The sequence below is a fragment of the Cebidichthys violaceus genome, unplaced genomic scaffold, assembly GCF_023349555.1.
Source record: "Cebidichthys violaceus isolate CVI_PGR_0920_01 unplaced genomic scaffold, fCebVio1.0.p SCAF_6, whole genome shotgun sequence".
NCBI classification, from domain to species: domain Eukaryota; kingdom Metazoa; phylum Chordata; class Actinopteri; order Perciformes; family Stichaeidae; genus Cebidichthys; species Cebidichthys violaceus.
The window spans coordinates 18,528,418-18,549,160 of NW_027176816.1; the positions used below are offsets into that span (position 1 = coordinate 18,528,418).

The following is a 20,743-nucleotide window of genomic DNA, read 5'->3' on the forward strand; positions in this document are numbered from 1 at the left end:
CAAATGTCAAGTCTCGTTGACCACCAACTTTTTACACCACAATTAAGTCAAGGGGAGCAATTTGTTTGGCTGTTTGTGGATTTAGCCATTTAGTCCCACTGTCTACTTCAGGCTATTGTAGCATTTAAAAGCAAATAACACTGAAAAAACTGATACAATCCCCTTTCATGTCATGTGTTTTGTCCATGTGTATGGTCAGTTTGCTTATATCAGTCATACTCGCTAACTGTAATACTATCTACTGTTTGTTTTTTTGGTGTAGCACATGTCCATTCACATTCAAGAGGTGTAGATATGTCAGATTTGGAAAAGCACAGGTGTTCAACATAATATTAAGGATGACTGCATTCCATTTAGCTGCTTCAGCAACATGTGCTTTTCCTACTAAGACAAAGTAGTTTACATAGCTTCCTACTATGGAAAATGGAAATGGGTTGAATCCTTGTTGTCGTACTACAGTAGTAAACCATTCGCGTGTGATTGCATAAAGTAACATTCCCCATGTTGCCCTGAATTCTTAGCGTCTGAGCCCAATCTGAAGGTGAAACACAAGCTGAAGAAGCACCTAAACACCCGCAAGAGCCCGCTCACCCGCAAAGAGAGCGCCCCGGCCACTGTCAAGCACCGAGTGCCTGACACACTGGGTAATTACAATCAAACACACACAAATCAATGAGCGAGTGGAGACACAGTATTGTTGTTTTAATATGTGATCATTTCACTGAGTGAAAGCAAAGGTTTTCATTCTTCTATGATTGGTTTAAGAAATGATTCACTGACATAGTCAAATGTAATGCAAATATGGTCCAGATGCGTAATCTAAACTGACACACTGCTCGTCTCCCACCAGACTCGTCCCCCAGCAGCAGTAGCACTCCAGTCTCCGGCTGCAGTTCTCCTAACGACAGTCTGCCCAATGAGAATGGGCTACTGCCATCTGCTGGCGGCCTCTCGCATGAGGTTAGCAAAGACACACACACACACACACACACACACACACGTATATTATGTTGTTGGGTCCTTTCAGAATATTAATAAAGTAAAACTAACTAAAACATCAGCTCAAGATTAACTGAAATATAATAAATAAACATGTTAAACATCAAATTAGTCCATTTTTATAGACGTTTTGTGAAATTACAGTACCTTTTTGATAGAAAACTGGTTTAGTCATTAAGAAATCCAGATAGAAGTTGGACAGATAAATAGAAAAATAGAAAACACTAAAGCAAAAGGAAATACTTCCGACTGGCATGTTTTAGAGATGGGAGAAATTAGCATTTTAAACAAGTAGGCACACGCTTTGATTAAAAAAAAAAAAGAGATGTTGTTTCATGTACATGAGCTGTGCCGAGACGCTGAGTAATGACATGTTTAAAGCAACGACACGCGTATGGGAGCACCGAGTTTGTCAGCTGTTTATGCATAATTGATTTAATCACATACGGTAAACCTCTGTCACACCTGCTGTGGATGTCTGACTCATCATTCTCCGGTGTCAAGACGGCACGCTACCTTGATTAGACTGCACTGGTTATGATTTACATCTGTGACATTTGTTCTGGAAATATTATTATGGGATGCATAACCAGCACTGGTCTTAAATGTTGAGCGGGATTTCTCTGATCCAGAATCGTGTATTGTATATGAATATAAATGCATTATTAATTGTTAATTGTGTTTGGCATTTCCAGGCCCAGAGGCTGCTGCTAAGAGATGGCACTCTAGCTAACTTCACCATCCAGAGTCCCTCCACTCTGCCCACCATCACACTGGGACTACCAGCCAACGCCAGGGTAAGCACTGAACTGCAACAGATGTCTATCATAACCGTTTAATCTGAAATCATTTTTAATGATCTCTTCTGTTCTGTCTAACGCAGTGATCTGCTCCGTTTAAGACACTTTTTTCTTTCTAAATTCTTTGTACTATCAAGGAATCTCTTTCTATTCATGGGAACTCGTTATAAGACATCGGTTTCATAGACTCAGTCCCAGGCTAACTTGACCCAAAGGGGAAATTTGCCACCTTTTTATGAGGATGTCCAGTCAGTGTTGATGGTAAATGTAGTCGATCGGTGCAATTAATTCCCCAGAGTTCGCTAAATTGACAGTTTGCGGCTGTAAAATAGTTTTTTCTTCCTGCATCCAGCGCTGTTATTTGACGCAACAGTGACGTAAGAAGAAGGAAGAACTATAGGCTGCTGTTTCATCTTGGAGTTCTAGTCTCTGCCTCTGGGTTGCCAAGAGGGCGTGTTCTAGTGCCACTCAAAAACAGAACATATTTGTCCTCTTCGCTTGTATTGCCAACTGTGACAATGGCATCTCAAAATACGAGTGCAGAGGATTTTATGGAGGCAATGCATCCTGGTACATGTAGGCTCGCCTCCGCCAACAGGAGCGATCAGCTTTTGCAGTCAATATAGCACGCACTGAAGAGTTTATCGCTTCAACTGAGTACAGTTACACTGATTGGACATCCACATAAATAATGAATTTTCCCTTTTAAGGAGATGTGTTTTAAGATTCAGTGACCGTGCAGTACAGTCTGAACAATATAAAAGTAATTTACATAGCTCACAAAACATTACGTCCCATGATTTTAATACCTCAATGAAATGAATGAATTAAATCTACTCTCCCCTATGAATTGTTTTAAACAGGAAGAACAGTATGATGCTGTTTCACTATTACATTGATGTTTGTTGGTTTTGGAGTACTGTATATTTAAATTGAAAGTGGTTCAGCTATGATGCTACGTCAGATATAATGTTATCTGTTGCTGTAAGCGCTGAATAACTGTCTGTGTGCAGGCTGAAGGAGAGCAGTCCTCTCTGAGGTTGGGCCGGATGCCAGTGGTTACAACCGGGGGCTCGCCGGTCTTCCTCCCCCTGAGCAGAGAGGACCAGGCTGGGCAGCTGAACCATCATCTGCCTGTCATCATCCTGGAACCCTCTGGACTGGTACACACTCCGCTCCTCACTGGTGAGACACACACACACACACACACACACACACACACACACACACACACACACACACACACACACACACACACACACACACACACACACACACACACACACACACACACACATACACTTTAGACATGTACATGCATATACAAACCCAACACATGTGCACACATGTAGGGCCAAAAGCTCCACAATTCAGGATGATGAAAACCCAAGATGTTACCAAATAGTCACAAAAGGACAGTATACAGTGTTTTAATTTTACTGTCAGAGATGTTTGAGCACCACCCAGTGGTCACATTTAGAATAACACTGTTTTCTTTCACTGATTAGCAAGTTACATGTATTCAGTGACACATAAGAAAGACAGCATGTGTTATTTGAAATCAACAATATTGTAAGGTTTGACATTGTTGTAGCTATTGTGTGTTTATTTGTGTTTGAGAAATGATGTGTGTGCACACGCGTTACTTTGTCTCTGCTTACAGAAACTCATTATTTTTCTGCTCCTTCGTGTCTCCGTCTCTGACCAGTTCCAGGCCTAGACCCCGTCCAGCTACAGTTTGCCCCCCAGTTAGACCACCTCTCCCCCGGAGGAGCTCATCCTCACAAGCCCCTGAGCAGAACACGCTCGGAGCCCCTCCCCCAGAGCACGCGGACCCTTCACACGCATCTCCTCCAACAGCAGCACAGCACGCAACTACTGGAGAGGCTCAAACAGCAAACTCACCTGGGCAAGGTATGGAGAAGTGAAGGCACACAGTGATACATAGACGGTCTGTATTGTCCCAGAGGAAGATTTGTTTTGTTACTTTTTTTGTTTTGTCTATATTCAGTCTTGTGGTTATGGCGATCATCTATTAACACTATCACTGATAACAGAAAGTTCATTGTGTCTCTTGGTCATTTACTTAGTAGCCTCCTGATGAAAGCAACAAATGTAAGACTCCAATCTTGGATGTGGACATTACAGTTTATATATTTCAACACTTGAAAGCACTGAGATGTCCTCCTCCAACAACAAACTTCAGAGGATAGTTTAAGCAACTTGTGTTGATTTTTATGATCCCAAATTGGTTGATGTCAGTGCCCTCAAAAAATTCCACATTTTGCCCTTTAAAATCTACTTGAGCATGGTGTACTATGTGGTGGTAACTGATTCAGGGATAAACAGTAGCCTACATCTGCATTTCTCTATGTGCATTTTTCAGTCTGCTGTCTGTCTGTCATGCGAATGAATACGTGCATATTTGTCTCCTTGGTGTGTTTTTTTTTGCCAACTTCAATGTGCGTGTATGCGCCTGTGCAGCTGATGTCTAAGTCCAACGAGAAGCCCAGACTGCACCAGATCCCCTCTGAGGACATGGACTCGGAGGACGGTGGCGGGATGTCGCCCACAGAGCTAACCTACCAGAGCGGAGTGAGGGCGGAGTCACTGAGGGAGGCGGAGCCGACCGCATCCAAGAGCCACGAAGAGCAACTTAACCTGCAACATGCACTCATACTCAACCAGGTTGGAAAACACACTTTCACACACACACACACACACACACACACACACACACACACACACACACACACACACACACACACACAAAAGCAGGTAGATGGAGTTAAAGCACACAGCTGTTCTTCGTCCAACAGTCCTGTAGGGGGCGGCCTAACACTTGCATATAAGGCTAGTTGCATGGTTTTGAGGTTTGACAAGTACTCATTCAATCAAGCTTTTTTAGCATGGTACGGGTACAGGATGTATTCAATGTAAGTTGAGATGTCACTCTCAGAAAATGTGTCAGTCACTAATCAAACCACATAATCAGGAGTCCACGAGTCAGGTTTTGGTTACCTGATTTTAAAGGAAGAGATTAGAGTGAAAAATGAGAGACAGACCCAGATTTTCTTGATGGTACAGGTCAGATCGGGGGAGCCAAATATAACCATTTCAGACTTTATTGACATTACGCTGGAGGAAGATTTGAGGCTTTCAGCACTTGATATCAGCCTTGAACGCAAATCACTTTGAGAGTTTTAGAGGGATGTACAGCTGCGTACCACATGTGTAGCGATGGAACTGAACAAGCACTGATATTCACCGATGTTTTCCGTGGTTTAGAAAAAGACCCAGGGCTGTTTACAGCTCCTGCTCTCCTCTTTTCTCTTAACTCTGTCTTCTTTCATGTTTATGATATTTAGTTAGAATTATGTCGACTATGTTCCATCTCCTTCACCCTCACTCTTCTTGCAGTCGTTGCTATGGGAGCAGCAGAAGCAGCTGCAGCAGCTGCATCGACAAATGGAGACCCTGGCAGTACCCATGTTGCGGGGCGGCGGCGGGGTTGGTAGTGGGCTGGGAGTCCATCGGACCCTGTCTCGTACACAGTCCTCCCCAGCCTCCACCTCTCTCACTCTGCCTGAGAAACCCCTGAGCCTGGCCGCACAAGACAGCAGCAGCAAACCACGCTTCACCACTGGTGAGTCAGATAAGTTCGTACAGTATTATAATAGGTATGTCTGATCATCTTCTGAATGATATTTCAAATTCAGGGTGCCCCCGAGGCTTAGGGGTTAAACCGCTGACCATATTGTATAAAAGAAACATCCCTGGTTTGAAGCCGGCTGGGGAAACGTTGTTGCACGTCGTTGCCCACCTCTATTCCAAATTTACAGTCATGTCGCTAATAATGATGGAACCAAAACGATATTTCATATAATTCACAGTATTTAGCACCATGCACTGACCGAGTGAAGGAAGGTCCTACTCATGGACAAACCAAAAACTTAAAAAAACATGAATAAAGAAGAATTTATGAAAATCAACAAATTAAATTAAAACATCAATTTAAAAGCTCTAATGTAGTTTAAGTCTAAAACAGTGAAGTTTTAAAAGTGTTTTAAAGGAACAACTGATTTAACTCAACTAATGGATCAATCAAAACACTACTGCTGTTGGGAACGTATGGATTTAAAGACACAGAGAACTCTGTAGGTGTTGTGTGGCCTGTGCTCCTCATCGGGAAAAGTTCAAGAAGTAGCACTTACAGACTTAAAGGGACAGTTCACCCCAAAATAAAAAGATACGTATTTTTCCTCCTTCCTGTAGTGCTATTTGTTTCGGTGCGGGATCAACGGTCAGCGTCAACAGCACTCCTAGTGTGAATATACTTTATATTGTATGGGCAAAATGGTGAGATCTGTTTTTTTTGTTTGCGTGTGTGCATGCAGGCCTGGTGTATGATTCTCAGATGCTGAGGCACCAGTGTACATGTGGAGACAACAGCAGTCACCCAGAGCATGCTGGGAGAATACAGAGCATCTGGTCCAGACTACAGGAGAGAGGCCTGAGGGGACAGTGTGAGGTACGTAAGGCACGGGACACGGTTTCATCCTGATCTGACCTACAGAAATGACATTTTGTGTGTCTGTCTGAACATAGAGAGGTTGAGTTTACAGGTACAGTAGAGTCTGTTGGAGCACAGATGTTTTTAACATCATTAATCATCACATGCTGTACATTGTCCATGTGACGCTTATATGTATTGTTCTGTTCGTACAGACTATCCGCGGTCGTAAAGCCACTATGGAGGAGCTGCAGTCGGTCCACACCGAGCGCCACGTGTTGCTCTACGGCACCAACCCGCTCAACAGACTCAAACTGGATAACCGCAAACTGGCCGGTATGCCACGTATTCTCAAATCTGAGCCAAATGATGTTGTTTCAAAACATATTTCAATTGATTTAACAGTGAACATGAAAGACATTACTATGCACAGTAAATATGATCAGGAACATCAATACCAAACAGATGTTCCAGATGTCCAGTTCTTCTCAATAACAGAGCTAAAGCTACATCATGAACTCAAGTTTTACAGTTCTGACAAATAATTGTGTTCATGCTTTTGTCCTTGAACTTTGTTGATTCAGTTAAAAAAGAAATTACAAACTGGATCTTTTACCAAAAATCAAGTCACGCCATTAATACTCTCGGGGTCAAATTCACAGAAGGATTGCGCGACTTTTGCGGCTGCTAAACTTGAACAAATGATTCTCAAAGCTCCCTTTTTAAGGGTGAGATACACCCCTAATGGTGCCGCCTAGCAAATTGCATCTTGGTGCTCCTGTGCAATTTGACACATATTTAAATGAGGTAACGCTAATATGTTTGGCACAAAATCGACCCCCGATCTGCAAAGAGCCTCGTTGCAAAAACTCAGCTCAAAAAAAGTTCATAGCTTGTCTTACCATTAGACATCTTGCAAAAATAATTGTGTTGAAAAGAATAACAAGCTGAAACGTAATTGAATGATGTTTAAAAAAAAAAAAAAAACGGTAATTTTTATGTTTCTGTTTCCCAAGGAATCCTGTCTCAAAGGATGTTTGTGATGTTACCATGTGGGGGTGTAGGGGTAAGAGAAAACACACACACACACACACACACACACACAAGTTTTATTCTTGATCACACTGTAATTCCAGAAAGCTCTTAATAAAAGCTATACAATACTGCGTTGATGAAAGATGATATCGTTTCAAAGAATAAGCAACCGAGGCACGAAAGAGAAAATTACAAGAAAGACAGGATATTAAAGAGGAAAAGAGAGTTGGCCCGGCCCGGCCCGGCCCTAACGTTTGCCTGACAGTCCGTGTCGGACCATGACAAGTCAGAGCTAATCAGAACAACATGTCCATGACCGGGGATAAAAGAAATGCCTCGGCTTTCATTGTCCGAGCCAGATGGACATTAATGCCCATTTGTGAATAAACAGAGCACAGAATAAAGAAGGAAAGGAAATTTACCAGCATTATGGATGTGGACGTTTCTACCCGGCAGTCACAGCTGTATGTCTGGAGAAAGCCTTTATTGTCCCAGAAAGAATGTCATAGTCAGGCTTCACAAAGCAGATATTATAAGTGTTTCCTCTGCTTTTTGTTTTTTTATCCTATCGTTCATTGGCCTCCGTCCTTTTGTCTTCTCAATTGGCAGGTGGATAATGACACCATCTGGAATGAGTCGCACACTTCAACGGCGTCACGCATGGCGGCGGGCAGCGTCGTTGAGCTGGCCTGCAGAGTGGCCAAAGGAGAGCTGAAGGTGAGAAACTAAACCCGGCAGAAAAAAAAAAGCCGAACGTCACACCATCGCCTCCAGATAAGACGTTTGTGTTCCTACATTTTGTCAACTCATCCCCGAGTTGTCATTCCATTTCTGTTGCAGTGTCTTGTTTAAGTCGCTCGCCTTGCTTTAAGCACCGTCTGCTCGAGGCATGAGGAGAATTTAAACTTAAGCTACGGATTAATTGTTCCCGAAAAATGATTCTTTATGGCTCTATAACGGCACAAAAACAATATGTGAGCAAAAATGCACAAATGACGCAAAATGATGGATGAAGTGGAGGCACGGGATGCCACAATGCAGACAATTATTCAAACAGTTAAAGGATAGTTGTATTATTTATGACTGTCATGATTTAACCCACTTCCTAAAATAGAACCTGTGTTGACTAGATGCAGGTTTATCATGTCAGAAGGTGAGAAATTACAGTTGTAACGTTACCTTTGCACACAGAGCCACAGCTTTTTCAGGCACTAGGGTTGTGGACCAAAAACAGCTTTGTGATCTCAGTCACTGTGATGTTCTTGACTTTGTGTATTCTGCTGGCAGTGTTGCGTTGCTGTCGGTCCGCTGCAAGGATGAGAAAGACTTCTAAGACGTCTAAGAATCAACCTAGAAATGCATCCGGCACGCTGCCCAAACCACTTCAAACATTAAAGGGTTTCAGAGGATCTTTCTTTCTGTCTCATCAAGGCCTAAATGTACTTCCTTTTTTTTCTCACAATGATTTAAAGTCCGGGCTAAAAGAAAAGCTATGCATATGGTACGGAATAAATACTATGATACTCATTTACAAGATAACATATGAATGGCCTCCACTGTCGCGTTTGATCCTTTTGTGTTCATGAAATGTTTGACTTCATGCTTTGAGTTTTTACTCATTGGGCTGAGAGAGAAGTTGACTCTAATTCTAAATCTACAAATAGAAGCAGCTCTGATAAACTTTACACGAAGCAGGAAACACGAGTGCTTTTCTTTGTGGTAGAAACGTAAAATGACAGGTTTTGAATTTCGGCAGAGGTGTCTTCATTTATGTGTGCCAAAATTGTTACACTCCTGTACGTCATAAACACGTGTGACTATGAAACGGTGCCTTTTTTAAAGCTCTTCATTTGCAGTGAAACACTTCAGTAATAGCGTTGTCTTCTTCTTCTGCACAGAACGGCTTTGCTGTGGTCAGGCCGCCAGGGCATCACGCAGACCCCAATAATCCAATGTAAGTGTGTGTGTGTGTGTGTGTGTGTGTGTGTGTGTGTGTGTGTGTGTGTGTGTGCGTGTGTGTGTGTCACATGCTCAGCCTGACCAGAGTGAGTGTCCCTGTTCTTGCGGCGCTGTCAACAGCCTCTCTGTGGAGGATATTTATGAAGTGATAGAGACGACAAAGGGACAAAAAAATAAAGAAGATTAATAGTTGTTTTTTTTGTGTATGACGCTCATCGTCTTCTCATTTGTCCCGAGAGCAGCTACTATTAAGACACAGAGCCTTTTCAACATTCCCATGACTGTACGTCACTCGTGTTGCAATTCAGCAAAAATGAATAAGAGCTACGAGCTAAAAGAGACATTCAGCGTTTCTCTTTGTCAGTTAAAGTCTCAACTTTCTTGTGTCTGTTTCATCCTCACTTTCTGCGTCTATCAGGGGTTTCTGTTACTTCAATTCTGTTGCCATAGCCGCCAAGAAGCTCCAGCACAGGCTCAGCGTCAGCAAGATCCTGATTGTTGACTGGGTAAGACGGCTCTTTATCTCACGCTGTCGTTTTCACTATTGTTGTTTATATTGATGAAAACCCACGAGGGTTTTCCCCGTGACACTCGTGTGTCAGTACACATCACATATGAGTGAATTTATATGTATTATATATCATTTGGATATAAATGTGTCTTACCTCATCCTGTCGCTAGGATGTTCACCATGGCAACGGCACCCAGGAAGTGTTCTACAGCGACCCCAGCGTTCTCTACATCTCACTTCATCGCTATGACGATGGAAACTTCTTCCCTGGCAGTGGGTCGCCAGCCGAGGTGGGTGACGTCCAGTCCACATCGTAGTCTATTGACGTGTGACAATTACACTCTGGATTAAAATGCAACACGTGTTTTTGGGGGGTTTAGGTTGGTTCTGGAGCAGGCGAGGGCTTCAACGTGAATGTGGCGTGGACTGGAGGACTGGACCCACCCATGGGGGATGCGGAGTACCTCGCAGCATTCAGGTAGCGCCAACTACCGCTCTGTTTAATCACTGCAACACAAGTTTACACGAGTGACAATGGTGACGAATTAAAGGGGAAAAAAACTACATTGAGTGTCTGAGCCTCCAGAACAGCTTCAATGCTCCCTGGCATGCAGGAATGAACCCCATCCCATGTTGCTCCAAAGTCTTGTTCGGTTGGGTTGAGATCTGGTTCCTGCGAAGGATAGAGCACGTGATTCACATCGTTGCCATACATGCTGCGACACCTCTTGTCTGTTCTGGAAGTCTCCGCACTTATTATGTCTCTCCACTCACATGTTTTTCTCTTTAATTTGTCACCTCATGTTGTGTTGCTTCCCTCAGAATTGTAGAGAAACGTTCTGCTGACTGTTGAACACGTCTGGTCGTCCGATTTAGCACAAAACATGTCTTTTTACATGAATGGTATCCTGTAAATTATTTATATTGTTCCTGTTATAATAAGACAATTTATCTTATTTCCTTTACACTGAGCCACAACAAACGCACTTCAGCTGATCAGAGGCTCCGCCTCACATTGCCTCTGACGTACTTCTTGCGTCATTAATAATCTTTCTCATTTGGAGAGCATGTGTCTGGCGCTCCCTATTTCTAATAACTTCAGATGCTTTACAGTAAAGCGGTCTCGGGGTCTTGAGTTTGACAGACTGCGGATCGGTACTTCCTGCTCGTGGGTTGGATAATTGTCATCAGGGGGTTGTTTGGCACCAATAAAGTTTCAGCAGTGTGGGCCTTTTGGTTGTCTGGCGCATCGAACCACAAGGAAACTGTGGCAACCGCATGGTTACTGGAAAAGTCGCAGACATTAGGGGGGGTTGTGCAGTTGCATCGCATAATAGAATAAAACATGGACTCACACACAGTGGCATCGAGGGGCAAGTTAAAAAAAAAATTATATTTTCAAGTCTGATCTTAGAGAATCCAAAACCTTCTTTCTCCACCTGTTCTTAAGTGTTAATAGTTGTAGTACTCATTTTGGCAATAAGTATAACAACAACAAACACGTGGCTCCTGGCTTTTCCACCTGTTACACAGATGACATTTGCTTTTTTTAAGGAAATAAAGAATATCTTCAATAGAGAATAACTCCAATCAGGGCGCCAGTGTTTTTGAGGGGGAGCGGTTCATCTCCATGGCGGTGGCTGGTTCAATTTTTTGCCAACACTCAAAAATATACTTGCAAGTTGAACACTGTGTTTTTAGACGAGATTACATTTACGTAGGGTTTAGTCAAAGCATTTGGTATACAAAGCAAAAATAATATTCATCTAGCTGGATTTATGCAGATCCATCTGCTCATAATTTTGATTAAAATCTCCCTGGTGAGAAATCTCCCCTTTCCTATCGTGATCAAATTCAGAACTTTTTTTTTTTTTGTCTACAAAGTACTCAGATCTGGTGAAAGTTGAGCGGGACGTGCCTCTTCAAGTTCTATGGTAATGACAAAACATTCATAATGCCAATCATATGGCCTGGTGTTCAGATCTGGACCTAATAGAAGTTGTGAGCTATCCTTTGTTTGGTTTGATCTGCCTGGAGCCTCAGATGGAGACGGTTCACCACATCAAAACTTTCCAGATCAGTGTCTGCTCTGTTATAGAAAATAGTCCTCATTGTAATAACTGATGTGAGAGAGTTGAGGTTACAGATTCCAGGTGAAACTTGAGCTGAATGCATTAATAACAACAGAATCTGTGCCTTTTGATATGGTCGAGAGAGAAAGAACTAGGCATAAGTTTGTATTTCTGGGTCATTTTTCCCCTTTTGTTAGGTAGTATAGACTGAAACATATGACAGGAAATGTGGCAAGAGAGCGAGGGGATGACATGCAACCATAGACTGTATATAAGAAGTGGAGGTAGTCGCCGTGATGTCACAGAGGCACCCGGCAGTCCATTTTGAAGCCTCAAGTCCGGTGTTTTCGCCGTCGCTATCTTGGATTTCTGCCGTTTTTGCAACCAATGAACAGAGGCGACCACATTCGGACGCCGTGCACGACTCTAGTAGCGGCCTGCCCTAAAGCATACTCGCTTTATGGTCTGTTTTACCTTAAATGGAACCATAATGTACTAAATGAACATCATGCTGTATTGAAGAACACTTGAAACTAGAAATTGAGACCATGAACTCATGTTTACAATGTTTACTGACTTCTATACAACCAGAGGAGTCGCCCCCTGATGGCCATTAGAGAGAATGCATGTTTAAGACACTTCCGCATTGGCTTCATTTATCAGAAGCTGAGGTTGCCGCCTGCATGCAACACAGGTGGACTTTAACGGAGGACCTTGTGATCACATGGTCAGCGTTCTATCCACCAGGAGGCCAGATAACTAGTGCAGTTTAGTTCTATAGTCCAATATCACATCAAATATCTCAATGAGCTTCACAGGCCAGAACAGAGCTGTCAATTAATTATCACGTTAATAGCAAAAAGGTGCAGAACCGCACTGCATTTACTGAGAAATAATAGCCGGTCGTGTTTTAAGATAATTTGAAAGGAAATTTCTTGTGGGAATTATGAGTGATTATTGCGATTAGCCTGCCGGTCCACATGATCTCTTTTTAGGCTCTAATGGGGAGGCACTTTGCCTTCACAACTCATAAAGAGGATTTTTTTTCCTTTCATGGAGTCCGAATCCAAAAGGCCCCCACCGCTTACACAGCATGCACCCGCTTTGTAATTAATAAAGTTGGCAAATGCTGAATGGTCTGGTGAAAAAAAAAAAAGCCATTTAATGGCATACATTTTATGGGTAAAGTTTGTGAGTTTCACCTTGTCCTTCACCCCCCCCCCCCCCTTCTTTTCCATCACCCCGACCCTCACCATCACCCTCCACACACACACACACACATTCTCCCTCTTCCTCTCCTCCCTTGATTGATCTTTAATAAGCGTTCCCGCCCTCCCTCCTTCCCCCCATCTTTCCATTAGTTTGTCTGTAGTTTCTCTCTCCGGGGGGAGTGCGGCACAGCTTTAATGGGTCTACAGGGGAGGCGGGGATCGGGTTTTGCGGTTAGGCGTGTGTGTTTTTTGTGGGGACGTTTGTGCACGCTCTGCTTCACATCCACGTCACTATGATAAAGCTTTTATGGATCGAAATTATTCAGCGACTCAAAACGTCCCTACACCACCAGCAGGATGACACAAGGAAGATTTATTTTTCGCTGCGGGATTTGGCGTGTGTGTGTGTGTGTGTGTGTGTGTGTGTGTGTGTGTGAGAAACTTACTCCTCGCGTGCGTCTTTATGTTGTGTTTTGCGTGTGTGTGCTGGAATGTGTTTGTGCGTTTTATCGCTGCGTGTCCTCATTTTTGTCTATGAGCTCATAATGTCCATCTGCATGCAGTCATGACAGCAGTATGTGTTTGGATGTGTGCGTGTGCGCTCGGATATATATACGTGTGTGTGTGTGTGTGTGTGTGTGTGTGTGTGTGTGTGTGTGTGTGTGTGTGTGTGTGTGTGTGTGTGTGTGTGTGTGTGTGTGTGTGTGTAAGAGAGAGAGAGGAGGGGAGGGGAAGGAGGTCTCCTAAGTCCCTCGGCAGAATAATGAAGGTAAATGGATCCCAGATGGACTGTTTTTCCTCTTTTCCTCTGTGTTGTCAATGACGTGAGGAGAGTGACAAGCCTCTAATGGGAAACAGACTCACACACTCCGGCTTTGAACTCGGCCGACAGCATCGTGCGGCAGAGTTGAGCCTCCCTCCGCCTCGGGACAGCACCGCTCTCTCTTCCTAACAACAATAGCATTAAGGAAACCTTCATCTGCTTGAAGTGCACAAACAACACTGAGCAGCTACAGCATAAGAGCTGACAAAACAATTTGACTTCGTCAAGCAGACTTGTATTACTCAAAGCTGCTTGGTCCAGCGGAGAAACAATAGTCCTTTGTCAGCTCTGTTTGAGCTGCAGAGTCTGGAATCAGCCAAGCCTCGGTTACACTTGTCATGTTAATGACTTTTTTTTTTTTTTTGATTTGATCATGTACATTTGTCATCTCCAGGAGACTGTCCAGTTTGGAAATGATTGGAAACGACAGTTTGATTTGGAGACGGCTACATTTTGCTGAATATTTGGGGCAGTCTGTATGAGCAAACTGATGAAATAAATCCAAATGAATGTCTGTCTATCAGTGAGTTATTAGCCTTTGAATCAACTGAGATGTGGGCTACAGCCGGCTGCTAGAGTGCAATATCCTGCACCGATGTGTGTACTTCCACTGTCCTCTTGTTCATTTTCTCTCTCCTCTACAACGCAAACACATACAACTACAACACAGATACAAATGTTTAAACGTCAACTCCTCTCAGCGGTGATGTCACTACTGATTCTTTAATTGCTTTATATGCGACTCGAAAGAACAAGCCTCTCATTTCCTTCCTCTGTTCTTTAAGTTGAACTGTATAATGAAGGCTTGTGTATGTGCCTATCAGAGGAAGAAAAACTGAAGTACACATGTAATTTAGCTTGTCAGATTTGGTCTGTTTAATGTGTTATGATAAAACAACGGGTGCATGTTGGACCCAGGAGATCGCACAAACCTGCAGTAGAACAGATGTTACATGGCGAAACACAACAAGCAATAGTGGTAAAAGGGGAAAAGTAAAAGTAATAAATGACTTTCATCAACCTCTGCTGCCAACCAGTAGGAACTGCAACAACACAGACGACCTCCCCAGTCCCATGGATTTTCAGTGGCCTGTGTGTTCGTGTCTCTACAGGTCTGTGGTGATGCCCATCGCCCAGGAGTTCTCTCCGGACTTCGTGCTGGTGTCGGCCGGGTTTGACGCTGCCGAGGGCAACCCCGCTCCTCTGGGAGGGTACAAGGTCTCCGCCAAATGTAAGCACGGTCCTCCGCTCTCATTGGCAGAATGAGACCCTGAGGTACAGACTGGAGGACAGACTGCGCAGTCTGTCCTCCAGTCTGTACCTCAGGGTCTCATTCTGCCAATGAGAACTGTACTTTATGATCCTGTGGGTATTTAGAGATATTAATAGATTATTACAGCTCCTGTCACGCATGGAGTAAAGAGAAGGAGTCGTGCCTTCTACTGTACCTCGCTGCATAATAATTATAGTAAATTAGTAGTTGGTATGTTGCTGCGGGAGAATCCACAAGGTAAAAATATACATTTGTTGTTTAGATTGGAAAGTATAGCTGAACTCATCTTGGTAAGTCCTACAGAAAAGTGGCCTCGTAGCTTTATTCTGGTTGGCTTTCGCCTGGTTCATACGTCATGTTAACATGTCTGTGTGTGTTTGTCGACCGCAGGTTTCAGCCACCTGACCCACCAGCTGATGTCTCTAGCAGGGGGCCGTCTGGTTTTGTCCCTTGAGGGAGGTCACGACCTCACAGCTATCTGCGACGCATCCGAAGCCTGTGTCAGTGCACTCCTGGACATACAGGTAAGGCATGCTGGGTAATGGAGTTGCTTTGCTGTGGGTTTACAGTTGGTCCTGAGCACTTTTTACCGTATCTCTTCAGTCACTTCTTAACCAAATAGTGTCTTCATGGCTGCTTCTCTGTCCTGTAGGACCCACTGCCAGAAGAAGTCCTCCTCCAGAAGCCCAACGCTAATGCAGTCCGCTCCCTGCAGGCCGTCATACAGATACAAAGTGAGCAGCGCTCATATTTGATTCAACTATTGTTATTTAGTGAACATTTTTACTTTTTATTTAATCCTGCAAATGTCCCCTGAGGATCATGTTCGTTCTCTTCCCCCTCCTGCTTGCTAACGTAATCAACACGTGGCCTCAGGACATGATACCGAAATCAGAACAGGATCATTTGACTGTTTGCATGACGAGTGCAGTGGCAGTTTAGAGCCCGTTTTGCAGCAAATGGCTCGTTGCGTTCTAGAGAAGCGCTCATCGCTCGCTGATTCCAGGGAAGTGAAGACGGGTTTGGTTGTAACGTCAGTATATCCAGCAGCATGCAGCAACATGCAGCAGCAACACTGAACTGCAGTCAATGAGCTGCGCCCTGTTTTAGCCAGCTGAGGATGACACACTCTACTAAGTCAACAGAGCCCTGAAGCCCCGCCCCTGCTGCTTCGGAGCTGCTTCATTGTTGTCCAAATTGCACTGCACTCCATGGGATCCCCAGCATTATACCCGCCAAGTGACAAGTAGATCGGATGAAAGGTTTATTTAACAGTTATTATACCAGGATATTCCCATTGGGATTTAAAACCTCTTTTTCGATGCCAAGATGGCAGCATAAAAGTTTCACATAAAAGCACAAACAACAGACTTAAAACAAAACAGCAAAAAAGTTTAAACGAACAAAAGAAATGTCACATAAAAGAAATAAGCAACAGACTTTAACCGAACAGCAAATTAAATCAAACGCAGTGGTGCTCAGTAACTGCTCAATTAGTCCTTGCTCCTGTTTTTTTAAACTAGTCCATGCTTATAATATAGTGTGGTTTGAAGTGGCTCTGTAGCTCACGCCAAGATAAGACGAGATTCCTCGCTCTATGGTTTGACAGCACCAGTAACCGGTGTGTGTGTGTGTGTGTGTGTGTGTGTGTGTGTGTGTGTGTGTGTGTGTGTGTGTGTGTGTGTGTGTGTGTGTGTGTGTGTGTGTGTGTGTGTGTGTGTGTGTCGCAGGTCAGTACTGGCAGAGTGTGAAGGCTCACAGCGGATCAGTGGGTCTGTCCTGTCTGGCTGCGCAGAGAAGAGAATGTGAGGAAACCGACGCCGTCAACGCTCTGGCCTCGCTCTCCGTGGGAGTCCTGTCCAACAAGAGGTGAAGCACACACACACACACACACACACACACACACACACACACACACACACACACACACACACAAACAGTCATGCAACCAAGCAAAGACCAAAAAAGAAAAAATCACCCTTCATGTTTACCCCCCCACAAGCTCTCCGCTCACGTCTGTCCCCCCCCCCCCCCCCCCCCCCCCTCCAGCCTCCCTGACGAGCCGATGGAGCACGACAGCAACTCCATGTAGAAGAATCCGACCAATCGCCTCACAGAACTCCCTTTCAGGATTTGGACCCCACCTGTAGCCTCTGATCTCCTGCATTTGTCACGCGACCATAACGGAGGGGGTGTGTTTGTGATTCCACTGAGCCCCACCCATCTGCCTTATCCACACTCACGCACATCCACCAACACACAATGCTGAGCCTCAGACCTGCAGTATGAGCACGTCGGCTGAAGCCGGCAGAACTACCTGCAGCTGGGAAACCTTCCGAAACCTCACCAAAGAGCAATACTAGATGATTTTTTAAATACCTTTCATGTCTCCTGACTGACGTTGGATTTTTGTGCGTGTCCAGCGGCGCAGCTCTGTGACCACAAACCGCGTAGGAGCAGACAGAATTCAGTCCAGCTCTGATTTGTCTTGAAGCACTATGTACCAGCAGCCGTTTTTGTTGCCTTAACTATTGTCTTAACGTAAGGACCAGCAGGTTTCAGAATGATGACACTTTACGTCACAAGTTCCTCTCTCTTTCTGCCACCTTTGCAGAATTAACCTCTGACATCAGGTGACAAGCGTGTACGCATACAAGAAGAAGTGGCCACATCATACAGAAAGAATAAGGAGAATAAGACGGAGAGATTGTCTGCTTTAATGACGTCATTACATGCAGTTTAACCACTAAAAGAAGACAACAAAGAAGTCCAGGGAAAGAGAGAAACATGAAGACACAAAAAGGACAACTGTGGTTTTGTAGAAACAAAGAAAAAGGCAAATGTCCTTGTTGTTTTATTGCACTGTTCATTCCATAATGTGAACCATAAGAAATTCCAAAGCTCTGGGATATATATATATAAAAAAAAAAAAAAAGAAAAACAACAACTCCTCTCTGTAGGTTATTTAATAGCTGTTGTTTTTTTTTTTGAAGATTTGGTTGAAATTGTGTCTGCTATATTTTTTCCCTGCTCTTCATCTGAGATGTCTCGTGAAGTCTCACTCTTAAGGACACGTATTGGCCGAAATACTGTAGAGTTGCATTTCCTATGAAGTTAATCCAAAAAGTAGGCAAGATTTTATGAGCAGGAATATTACTTCACTGCTGTTCAGTGTCTTAGATGCACACACACACACACACACACACACACACACACACACACACACATGTACAAAGCAATGATGAACTGTCGATGTACCACTAGTATTAAATACTGTATATTATTGTTTATATTTGAGACTAAAGGAGCGTTCATTCCACTGTGGCACCACTGAGGACCATTGTATTGTTCTAGTAGCAATAATGTAAATGCACTTAATGGACATCACCCAAAGAAAAACTGCCTTAAAACAGCCTGCACTCGGCTATGGGACGGTGTGGAAGCAACACAAGGGACTGGTGTGGAGACTCACAGTGACTCTACTTTTAAAACACAACGTGTGAACCTGTGGATTTCGGTGAACATCATATATGCAGACCTTTGTGTACTGTTTATTTTGAGGATGAGCCTGGTTTGAATGTTTTTCTTCAACCAGTTTTTTTGGTGTTCCAGGCTTTATCACGGTCTAATTAAGGAAACTAATGCATTGTGTTTTGTTTGGAGGTGAATTTTTTTTTTTTTTTTTTCCCACACGAGACTCGTCTTTGCAGCTGTGCTTAGCAGCAGCAGCTTCTTGACGCGCTGCGATCGACCTAGACGAGGCGGCGCTAAGCATGCTGGTCCCCGTCTTCTACGCTGACGTTTGAAGCAGAGGTCACGTTGACGAATCTTCTCACTGCTCTGCTGTCGGGGCACGTAAAGGGCTTTGCATTCCAAAAAGTGAAAAGAAAATATTGTAGTTTGGAGGTTTTCTGTTGATATCCATTTTTCATGCATACTCGGTTTGACCAGTTCAAAGGCTTTTGATGACCAATACTTTTGTTTTTTTAAATCAGAGATGCGGATAGCTGAGTGTCAGTAACAAAATTTGACAAAGTTGTGGCCAAAAATAACTTCTAAAACTGCATCTAAACACTAAAACTCTGCTATGAAACTGAGACCAATGACATTCATGTTCGACCAGTTATACGGCTTTGGCTAAAAAGTGTTGCCTTGGAGCTTCTGATAGAATTTTTACATCCATGAGGGAATTTGAAGCAGCTCTATCAGATTTTCAACTCTTGTTGGGAAAGATTTGATAAAAGAAAAAAAGCCTTGATTTTGTGTAAATGTAGCTTTTGTAAAGAAAAAAAAAACAGATTGAAACTAGCACAGTGTCCACAGCGAGTTAATGGGACTGGATGAAGGAAGCGTTACCATTCAGACATCCAGGTAGGAACCTGTACATGTGCTCAGTTTGCTTTAGTCGGACCCTGGGCATCGTCTGCCCAACAGAAGGCCTTGTATATTCAGCAACATGACAGTAGTGCTAAGAGTTAAGATTTTTGCCTCATTCCAGTAGGAATTCTTAGGAAAATGTTGGACTAGAGTTTTGTAATGGGTGTAAACTGAAAAGCGTGTCATTCTTTTGGTGTTGTAAATAGTTTTCCTAACGGCAAGTGATGGCGTTGAAACGATATGCCGTGTCTCTCTTACCCAGCGTGCCCAGCAGGTGCACCTGGCGTCTATGAAGTCAATGGTGTCTGATGTGTCAAGGTGTGTGTGTGTGTGTGTGTGTGTGTGTGTGTGTGTGTGTGTGTGTGTGTGTGTGTGTGTGTGTGTGTGTGTGTGTGTGTGTGTGTGTGTGTGTGTGTGTGTGTGTGTGTGTGTGTGTGTGTGTGTGTGTGTGTGTGTGTGTGTGTGTGTGTGTGTGTGTGTGAGTGAGTGAGTGAGTGAGTGAGTGAGTGAGTGAGTGAGTGAGTGAGTGAGTGAGTGAGTGAGTGAGTGAGTGAGTGAGTGAGTGAGTGAGTGAGTGAGTGAGTGAGTGAGAGAGAGAGAGAGAGAGTGTTGGCGACTGCATTTGCACCAGTGCATATGTAAAATGTGTTTTGTGCATGCTTTTGCAAATGTGTGTGTGTGTGTGTGTGTGTGTGTGTGTGTCAAATACTGTAAATGACCTCCTGTATTATATTCCCAGTGGCTGTTCTTTCGTTTTATGGAGAGGCCAGTATTGCCTCAACTCTTAATTAATTGCCTTTTATTACTGATGTCATATGTACCTTCTTCTTAAAGAAAGACACTGTAAATAGAAACTCCATGACCAAAGTACACATGTCACACATGTGCCTTGATGCATTCAGCAGTAGTATCTGTATTGGTAACTCTTAACTAACTGGACTTACAGTAACTATGTAGTATCTATAAACGTGACATTGAAATCTTTTGTTTCATGCTATTCTTTATCATTTACCTGTATGTTTCATTTTCCTTCACATTTCCTACAAAGTGTATGTATAGAAAGATTGTCTATTTTGTACCGTTATCTTTGTCTTTTCCTCTTGATTAAAACGATCATTTCCAGTATAAGTCTCTTTTTTGCCTCTTTGTCCAAACATCACCATATAAACA

At 43.5% G+C, this 20,743-nt stretch overlaps 1 protein-coding gene across 1 annotated transcript in view; it reads left to right on the forward strand.

Annotated features, from left to right (window-relative positions):
* LOC137889116 (histone deacetylase 7-like) overlaps positions 1–20,701 on the forward strand; it is a 26,445-nt gene extending 5,744 nt beyond the window's left edge. Inside the window, 20 exon segments of the mRNA XM_068732751.1 lie at positions 522–644; positions 851–960; positions 1,695–1,796; positions 2,813–2,984; positions 3,508–3,713; positions 4,284–4,487; positions 5,220–5,445; positions 6,197–6,330; positions 6,528–6,648; positions 7,329–7,378; positions 7,957–8,064; positions 9,246–9,301; positions 9,725–9,812; positions 9,988–10,107; positions 10,198–10,295; positions 15,036–15,154; positions 15,587–15,720; positions 15,849–15,930; positions 16,927–17,065; positions 17,246–20,701. Of these exon segments, the coding sequence (XP_068588852.1) occupies positions 522–644; positions 851–960; positions 1,695–1,796; positions 2,813–2,984; positions 3,508–3,713; positions 4,284–4,487; positions 5,220–5,445; positions 6,197–6,330; positions 6,528–6,648; positions 7,329–7,378; positions 7,957–8,064; positions 9,246–9,301; positions 9,725–9,812; positions 9,988–10,107; positions 10,198–10,295; positions 15,036–15,154; positions 15,587–15,720; positions 15,849–15,930; positions 16,927–17,065; positions 17,246–17,288 (2,435 nt within the window). The 3' untranslated portion in view covers positions 17,289–20,701.
* The last annotated feature ends 42 nt before the right edge of the window (positions 20,702–20,743 follow it).